Raw genomic sequence first — 9,853 nt, 5'->3', positions numbered from 1 at the left:
CATCTGTCCTTAGCTGTTAGGTGAATCTACGTCAGAGGGCTTCCCTTTAAGTCTATCTGTTATCAGCACATGGTCAGTGTAAACATTTGAGGACACCCCACACCCACCAGCTGTCTCATATACGTCCACGTGCTAGACGTCACACACAAACAAACACACGTACAGTACACATGTACAGAGGAAGGAACACAATCACATACATCACAGGAAGACACACACGGCCAATATTCATTCAGCTCCGCTGCTCTTCCCAGCAGTAATTGTTGTTTATTACCTGGGTTTTACCAGTTTGGTTTTAATTACGTGTTTCATTGTAAATAAATCTGCTCAAGTTAGAGTCAAACTTAATTTCCTTTGTATGGTTTTATTTGAATGGGAAAATGTATAGGTCTGTTTGTTTTTTTTCGAAAACAAAGCTAGAAATCGTATTTTAGACAGAATGAAGAAAACCTACAGGTATATGCAAAGTTTATAAGAGTTTTAAAATTTGGTACCTGAGAAATGTCAAATGACACAGAGGGTACCTAAATGTGCCCAAAACGCCACATTTGGAGAGGCTAAAAAAAACAGAACAGCTTTCTAACTTTGCTCTGCTTCACTTTATAAGCATCAATATTTTCCCAGGTAATGTTCAAATGTTGAGCTGTGGGTTTCTAGAGGTTTTGGGCCACAGTTGCATCATTCCAGAGGGATATTCACTCTAAAAATGTATAGTTTTGTGAGGCGGAAATTAAGTCTTTCATTTATCTTGTGTTCCATCTTCATTTACTCTGACCTAGTAAAATATATACTGATGCTTACACCTCTACATAAATCTCACAAGTGTTACCTGTATTAGCTTTCCAAGATCATTCAAACAGATCATGTAATTACAGAAATATACTCAATTCCTTATGGGCATGTCATTACTGGAGCAGGGGCCTGAGCCAGAGGCATAGGGCTTAAAAGGGTAAGTAATGGCTTCCCCAGCATCTCATTTTCTTAGTTTAAAAGGTACCCCAAACCAAATATGTATATATACTTACATTTACATTTGAATAATCACATTTAAGAACTTTTTATAATTACTTTTTAACAATAAAAATGACACTATACAGCATGAAATGCAGTTTATTATTATTTTTTTTTTGAAAATCCAATAATTTGCAACATCATTTGATATATCTAGTTGTTTGCAGTGTTTATGGCTATAATCTATCCTGTGGCTTATCTGACAGTGTGGCTGTTAAGTGATACAAGGGAGATCAAATTCACTAAGGGGCCTTTAAACGTGAGTAATGGCCCCTAAATGAGGGGATCATCATTCCTGTCATCGTCATGAATTTGATTAATAGTGTTTGTGTGTGTGTGTGTGTGGGGGGGGTGTATTGATCAGCGTGATGATCTTGGGAATTTGATCCCTTTTGTTCGACCTGAATGATTGCAAATGATCTCGGATTCATCTTAACGGAGGGAAATAAACACGTCGTGCTGATTTCGGTGTTAACTCTGAGTCACTGTGCAAACAGTGACGGAGGAGAGAGGGGGGGGGGGGGGGGGTGTCACAAGATGACCGGCTGCGTTTTGTGGAAATGTGCGCATTAACAAGCAGCTTTTGAAAACGCGCTTCATTTGCGTCACGGCTCTAATGTTCGTTTGCTCTCTCGGCAACTGGCCTCATACTGATAACGGACAACTGGGCCGAGAAAGACATGATGTGGAGCACCGGCGACAAAACATCATAATGGGATAACTTTATTTGGTTGGCCCGCGATCATTGGTCCCGGCTGTTAGAAAACCACTGTAATGCAGCAGTGTAACAGAACGCATGTTCCCTCTCCAAAACACGGTTTAATCCTTCATATTTGATATTAAATGCATTTATGTAAACCTATTATTGCCACCTACTGTATATTTATACGACTTGTTATTGGTCTATTTGCTTTTTTTTTCATAATAACTCATCTCATTCAGTAGGTTTTTAAGAGTTCAAACACGGTTATTTTGACACTATTTTATAGGCTAGAAGTTTCCATGGTGAATCATGTGATTAGTCCTTAATCACTTTTTAAACTGATCCGTTAACAGCCTGCATTGATGGCTTAGAAACCCCTGCCAAATCTCTACAAACATGTCTCTGCTTCCTGATAAAAGTTCGTAAGACAAATGGCCCTTGGCGTACTGTAACCTGGACATAGTCATTAAGGGGACTTAGTCGTTTATTATTATTGTTTTATCTTTATAGCTGACTCTCGGGTCATTTTCACCTTTCCTTTGTCTGTGGTTTTTTCCGCCATCATCAATCACGGCCCAATCACCCGCCGGTGTTAGCTGAATACAGGGGGGGGGGCAGCCTGTCATCAAGGGCAGGGGGGTCGCTCTTATCACCCGCCGCCCCACAGGTGTGGAGCTCAGTCCACTCGCACTAAAAATGACCCCCGGAGCTCTGCGCCTCTGCCTCGCCCTCGCTCTGCAGCTGAGGTGCGTCACGCTGCTCGCTATCCCGCAGGACAGGGGGACGGCAGGGCGGCGGGACGCTTTGGATGCGACCAACACGGCGACCGAGAAGCTGGACCCGTTGTTCAATCTCAAGGATTTACCTCCAGGTCCTCACAAGAAGGCGCCTCAGTTTATGTTGGATCTTTTTAACGCGGTGGCAGCCACCGACGGGTCCCCGAAAAGCCAGAAGGAGATTCTGGAAGGAAACATTGTGCGGAGTTTCGAGGATAAAGGTGAGTAAAAACGGATTTGTACGCACAAACTACGATTGTTTTGTGAGAATGTATTTTGGAGATGAACAATCTCAGCTAAACAGCAGCATTAAATGTTATGGTTTAGAGTGCGTAATTGTATTCCAAACGTGCAGTTACGCACGATTACGCACGGCATGTTATCCCAGTTAAACAGGTTATTTTAAATACTTTGTTACCTGACTTTATCGTTTTATCGTATTTTTCGTATGTTTCCGCCTGCAGGTCACGCTGGAGAGAGGTTTCACTTCTTTAACTTGTCGTCTTTTGGCCGAGAGGAGAGAATGATCAAAGCGGAGTTTCGTTGGTTCAGAAAGAAACAGAAGTTTTACCTCGGAAAGTCATATGGGCCTCATTTCTATAAGGTAAAATGCCTTTTTTTGGGTGACATTATTTAATCTGTTCTCATGGAGATATTTTTATTTTCTAACAAATAACAACCGCCCAGCGTATTTCTATGGAAGACTTAGCTGCACGTATTTGGCGGGGGATTTAAGGTCCCTTCCTCAAGAAAATGTTACTTTTTTCACTAAAACAAAATATGCAATTTCACATCATATTGGACCATTATTATTACCACATCTGTGTTTTAAAATGTTGGAAAAGCTAGAACAGATCATAAATAAATAACACTCAAAAGACTTAGAGACTAAACTTGCTAAAGGATGTCCACTGGGGACCAACTATTTTACAATCATTAGATCTGAGAAAAGTTAGTTATTTATGATGCTCACATTGATTTTGCATTCATTTGGCTTAGTTGCTGCCCAAAACAGGTCGGGTGCTGCGCCTAAGCCTTATAATTGTAGGGAGAACCCTGTAGTCATCTTGCTTCAGTTTCTGCAGACATTTAGTAGATATACCTCTAACTGAGGTTTGGAAGTTTTGATGCAAAAAATGGCCTTGTTCACAGTTTAGTGAACTAACAGCTTTGTGTTGGGACTATCCAGGTGGATCTGTATGAGGTGCTGGACAGCCGAGTGAAGCCATGGAGAGGAAACCTCATCACCTCCAGACTGGTGCCCCTTTACACACATGGATGGGAAGTCTTCAACGTCACTCAAACGGTAACGCCCTCCCTATTTTTTTCTTTAATTTGTTGTATTTTTGTAAGACATTTTGTTTGGTCTTATTATAAAACCTTTTTTTTCATCAATATTAGGTATAGTCTTTTCTGGTCATTTCCATGACTTTATGCAACATGTACTTAGATTTCTGTTTGGTTGGAGTGATACATTGTTTTTTTCACACTAAATAGTTATTTATAATGAGAAGTTTCTAAAGTATTGCTCAACTAATGTGTTTAACCGGCTCATTCGTGTTCTGAATGTCAGGTGTCAAAGTGGATTCGCAACAGCCAGGAGAATAACGGCATCCTTGTGGTGACCACATTTCCTTCTGGAAACTGGATGGAGTCAGTGGTGTCTTCATCTAAGCGGAATGGGGAGCAGACAGACACAAACGCCTACCTGGTCATATTCTCAGATGACTGGAGGACAGGAGCATCGAACCAGTCCTACCTGGGTAAGGTAATGGGGGTGTTACATAGGGTGGAAGATATTGAGCAAGGGCTTCGGAGATCAATGTTCTTTGCATTCCAGTAGCAAACGCCATTGTGTACGGAACACCAAAATGATCAATATTAAATGAATAAAAAAAGACATTATGAGATTTATTTGTGAAAGAACTAAGATACAAGCAGGGCCGCACGGAATCTGCGGGCACAGACTTTGGCAGAATGTTCCACAGATTTTGAAGGAATTAAAAAATAAATAAAGATAAAACTGAGAATGTTAACACATTTCCACCCCAAGCGGAACATCAGTCCACTAAATTCCACAGATTTTCATGTTGGATCACCAGCTGAAAACGGTAAAAGAAATCTGCAGATTCCATTTGGGTATATATATAGTATAAATAATAATTTAAACTCATCATCCAGTTTTATAATTTTTAAATTACTGAATTTCAGTGTATACTATTTTTATTTCATAATGACATGTTTCCCGATAACACATTTCACGTCAACTTTCATTTCACGTCACTTTTCTGTCACTTTTCAAGTGTTGTCACAGCCCTCTCACTTTTAAGCCAATCACGTTTTCTTATGTCTCTTAAGCTAGCAAGCTTAATAACTGCTACCACATTTTGCCTGTTAGCTCCTTTTAGCTAGAGCAACAACACTTCAGTAGCATAGCCATTATGTATGGAACCATAAAACGATCAACATAAAATTAATTAAAAAAAAGACATTATGAAATAAATATCTAATTGAACCAAATCTATAATGCAACCATTTGTGAAATAACTGAAGAAATTATTAAAAGTCATCGTCCAGTTTCATAATAGCTGCATTTTATTGTAATTATATTTATTTCAAATTTCATATTTGTTTTTATTTCATAATGGCATTTTTCCCGATAACATGTTTCCTGTCAGCTTTGATTTCATAATGTCACTTTTCATGAGTCCTGTTACCGCCCTCTCACCTTTCAGCCAATCACACGTCCCCTTGCATCTATTAAGCTAGCAAGCTCAACAGCTGCTACCAAATTTAGCCAGTTAGCTCCCGTTAGCTAGAGCAGCAACAACACAAATGTTATTCTGAATCAATGTATTAGGCTACGTTCACGCCGCAAGTCTTAATGCTTAATTTGGATTTTTTGCTCAGATAGGATTTTTTGTTTGGCCGTTCACATCACCTTTTAAATTGTGACCTATATCAGATTCCAGCGTGAACTCTTTGCGGTTTCGAACTGACCCGCATGCGCAAAATAACAATGACATCAGACGCAGCACGCTGTTGCACTAAAGTTAGGGAGGTTATGGAGGAAGGAAGCATTTTTGCTTTTATTTCAAAATGTTTGTGTAATGGCAGCTGTAATATTAATGAGCAGGTGCTGAGGAGGAGAAGAATGAAGAGAAAGAGAGCCAAATTGACTATTTTGGCCTTTTGCGGGGTTATGGCTGCAAATTCACTACAGAGGTTTGAAAAGATCAGATCTGGGCAAGATTTGAGTGTTCGCACTACTTCTGAAGAAGTCTGACCTGGTCACTTGACCCCAAAAAAAAGTAGCCTTAGAGTCTGCTGCTGTAATTAAACTCAGTACACAGCCACAGTAAATAAACATCTGTGGCTTTTAAGCTTTAGCTTGACAAGACATTCTACATTACAGTGTAGTGTGTGCTACATTATAGTAGTAGTGTCCTCATATCTAAACCAGAGAACGCCGGTCTAGGTTTTGAACGTAAGGGTTGCGGTTTTCAAACACATCTTTAACATTGTGAAACGATCGCAGTTTGGTTATTTTTAGGCACCAAAACTATTTAGTTAAGTTTTGAAAAAGATCGCAGTTTGGGTTAAAATCAGACGTAACTTCCGGTTCACGCACGTGATGCTGAACGTGACGTTTTCCTAACTCGCCGTTTACTTATAGTTTCAGTAGTCGAGGCCCGCTCTCCTGGGTGAAAGTCCTGTGTTTGTTTGTCACCTTACTTCCTGCTTTGCTCCCGTCGTAACTACTATGGTCACTAGGGCGCATTTAATATACACGTAGGTCTTAATTGCTGCTTGAACAAACCACAAATGGGAGCATTTTTCGCGGGAGGACAGTCTCTAAATAGGGAAACTAAAAGTGAAGTGATTCTTATTTTAAAAAGTTGACATTTTGTTTGAATTCAGCAAATTCATCTGTCTGTACTATGACTAATACCAATGCCAAAAATGATATACTTGTACTAGCCTATATGTTGCTATTCTAACCTAATGTGACCCCCTTCCTCTTCCTACAGGACAAGCCCAACATGCTGCCGCAGCACCCGAGTTCCACAGTCACCGCAACAGGAGACGACGTGCGTCTCCAGGTTTCCTCCCCCACGGCCGCTCCCAGTCCTGCCAGCGGGTTCCCCTCTTCGTCGACTTTGAGGAGATCGGCTGGTCCGGCTGGATCATCTCTCCCCGCGGGTACAACGCCTACCACTGCAAAGGCTCCTGCCCGTTCCCGCTAGGGGAAAGCCTCAGAGCGACCAACCACGCCACGGTGCGCTCCATCATGCAAGCGCTCAAGCTCTCCGGTGATGAAGTGGGAGCGCCGTGCTGTGTTCCCGACAGACTCCAGTCCATCAGTTTGTTATACTTTGACGATGAGGAGAACGTGGTTTTGAAGCAGTATGACGACATGGTGGCATTAAGCTGCGGCTGTCACTGACTGCCTGTGCATCTCCTGCACTCTTTAACACTGAGACAATGAGGGATGGGGGAGATGATGGTTTGCTTGACTTGATTAAAACACTGTATTTTTGTGCTTATGTTTAAATATTGTATTATTTTGAGAAATAAAACAACTATCCCTCAGCTATTAATCAGTGATCCTTTATGGAGTTATTAGAACTAATGCTGCGTTCCAGGCAACCCGTAACCTGTGTTTTCACAACCTTCTATCCGTGAAAGTGCCCTGGAACGGCAGTCAAACCCGTAACTTAATACCCGTGAACTCGAACCAGATCGTTGTACTCCCAGTTAGTTTTTGACGTGACACACGCACATGCTGTACAGACGCCGGTGATTAACGGTGAGAAACAGAAATAAATAGGCAACGTAAAGTAATTCCGCACATTGTAATCAAAACAGTACACATACGATTGTGTACTGCTACAGGTTATGTTTACTAAATGAAGCCCAAAATATGTCGCGACTAGATATTGCTAGTATCAGCTAGCGCTAGCTAACGTCAACGCTAGCTAGAAGGGTTTGTCGTGACTTTGCCTGGAACGTTACTAAGTTGTGAGTCGTGACTTGGAAGTCGAACCTTATGGGCTAAACATTTTGTCTGGAACGCAGCATTAGGTTCAGGAACAAGACCACACTTCTCTTTCCCAATAATACAAATCACATACTCACTAATTGAACCACCTGTGACTCACTAATACAATCACCTGTCCAGTCCTGTATCTCGTCGCTGTCGGGCTGAAATAACGTATCTCTATATTTCGTAATTTTCATTTTTTTTCTTCATAAATCAATGCTGTTGTTCACCCTTTACGTCTGTCTGTGGGTTTCACAAATACTTAAACTGTGATGAGGCGATTTTGTCCGACCGTATGTCCTTAACGGTTTTGGACATACAAGATTTTCACCTGAGAGCAACAATACGTGTGTTTAACCCTCTCTCCCCTGTTTGTCTCAGTTCTCACATTCCTTCCCCCCCCCCCCCCTGAACCCTTTTCTCTTTTCGTTGCTCACTTAGTAGGGCATCCCGACAGCTTGGTGATTAACACCATTGCCTTGGGACAAGAAGGTTCTGGACTCAAACCCCCGGGGGATGATGAACTCATAAGCTCTTTGAGGCGTACCCCCATCCTACATTTTGGCCCCCCGGGTTTCCAGACGTTCAGCCACACCACGACTCTGTTCAACTCTGTTATTCCCCAGCAATCAACCCAATTCTCCATCCCTCTCCTCGACCCTCAACATCCTACCGAACATGACCCTCACCCTATCCTTCCCGTATCCTCTGGTTATTTCAAATAAAACTACTTTTGTACTGAATGGTGTGGTTTTGTCAGGGAAGTCTAGTTTATTTAATCCTAGGATACCCAAACTTCCCATGAGAGGATGACCACATAGATTTACAATAGACCTGAATGCCAGAGATGAAAAATCTTTAGAATCCTTAGTTGAGAATAGTTTTTGTTCTTAGTTATGGATTAGTAATGCATTCGTTGCTGCAGGTTGGTGTTACTTAAGTTAAACTGAAGTTGAATCATAACATATTTTACTAAGGGCCCGTGGAACCACCTCAAGGTCTTCTTGAGGGCCTTGATTTGGTGACACTGCCCAATATAATTAGGGTTAGGGTAACCCTAGCCAGCCCATGTTCATAAATAATCTAATACCATTTCTTCTTTCGGATTAAGTTTTTAACTCACTATGATGTCGGTACCTGGTTTTTGGTTAGGTTAGAAACAGAAACATTACATTTTTAGATTCCATTCAATATCAGAGCAGAATAAGCAGCTGGATGGTGAATAAGTTTTGGGTTTTTTGGAACCTCTGTAATTCAAAAGAGTTAGTGAGGAAATGTTAAGCGTCATCCAGACAGAAAGAATTTTCCAAACAGAATCTGCAGTATCTTTTGACTTAGTTCTTATTTATGTAGTTGTGCAGATTGGTAAATGAAAGAAACACAAATACTGTTAACTTTCTCATTCACTTCTGTCATTACAGTAACTAACCAGCAGATGGCAAAATAGAGGTCTGGTGGAAGACTACAAACCTACTCATTATTGTAATTCTGCACTAACTAGTTGAGATTGTGTTTATAGTTTGCAAAAACTGACAAAATACACAAAATCTTAAGCCAGGGCAATTAAAGAAGCACTGTTTCAAATTAGAAACATCCTTGTAGAACAATGTTCCACTCATAAATTAATTTGTCCTTTTTTGTTGGACTATATGTAACTTTTTAGTGTTTCTGAAACACTGCCATTTATTTTTTATGTAATTATCTTAAATGCCCTGCAACAGCAAACGAGACTAACAGTGAAAAAGACGCAATTTTTTTACGTAGTTTTTATCAGTGCTGTTGCTCGGGTCCGATATTTCCCGCTAAGTCACAGAATGATTTGCGGCAGGTAGACCGGCTCTACAGTAACACATTCTGAAGGGTCACAGATTTCTTTGTAACACCGGAAAAGCCTGTGTTAGTGTATTCAGCCAGGTAAAAGATAGCAGGAGATTGTATTTTAATGTTATTTTAGAAGTTGTGTTATATTACCTGATGTAGTTATGGCTGATAGTGGGGCAGGGCCATCACAGAAAAGAAGGAAATTAAACGAAGACAACTAAAATCTAAAAGGGAAAGTGAAAATGCGAGTCACAGCTCGGCCCAGCTTTCATCAGATGGAGACAATTACGGGAATGTAAATTATTCCAAAACCCACCCGAAATGGCCCTCGGGAATGTAATATGTCTATTTCATTCATAAAATAACTTTATAATGCGCGATGTGGCTGTACGTCAGTAGCCAACATCAGATTATGTCCCTCTTCCATTTAGTGCCCGTTTTTTTTATTTCTTATCACTCCTTATTTGTGTTGTCCTACTATTTTCTTTTCACTTGTCT

General features: G+C 40.7%; 1 protein-coding gene across 1 annotated transcript; it reads left to right on the top strand.

The window, feature by feature from the left end:
• The first annotated feature begins 2,410 nt into the window (after positions 1 to 2,410).
• Positions 2,411 to 8,199, top strand: LOC144536316 (bone morphogenetic protein 2). The gene is made up of 5 exons (XM_078279389.1): positions 2,411 to 2,711; positions 2,955 to 3,094; positions 3,680 to 3,796; positions 4,064 to 4,253; positions 6,522 to 8,199. The coding sequence occupies exons 1-5, from the start codon at positions 2,411 to 2,413 to the stop codon at positions 6,935 to 6,937; spliced, it is 1,164 nt and encodes a 387-aa protein (XP_078135515.1). The 3' UTR covers positions 6,938 to 8,199.
• The last annotated feature ends 1,654 nt before the right edge of the window (positions 8,200 to 9,853 follow it).

The sequence above is a fragment of the Sander vitreus genome, chromosome 21 (assembly GCF_031162955.1).
Source record: "Sander vitreus isolate 19-12246 chromosome 21, sanVit1, whole genome shotgun sequence".
Lineage (NCBI taxonomy): Eukaryota > Metazoa > Chordata > Actinopteri > Perciformes > Percidae > Sander > Sander vitreus.
Note: the sequence above shows the minus strand (reverse complement) of the source record. Positions and strands in the feature narration are given on the sequence as shown.

Bases quoted from the DNA above. Each gene is read 5' to 3' on its own strand.
- LOC144536316 (XM_078279389.1), top strand. From the start codon at position 2,411: ATGACCCCCGGAGCTCTGCGCCTCTGCCTCGCCCTCGCTCTGCAGCTG. The intron at 2,712-2,954 runs GTGAGTAAAAAC...TTCCGCCTGCAG, and splicing joins GCGGAGTTTCGAGGATAAAG to GTCACGCTGGAGAGAGGTTT. The intron at 3,797-4,063 runs GTAACGCCCTCC...TCTGAATGTCAG, and splicing joins TCTTCAACGTCACTCAAACG to GTGTCAAAGTGGATTCGCAA.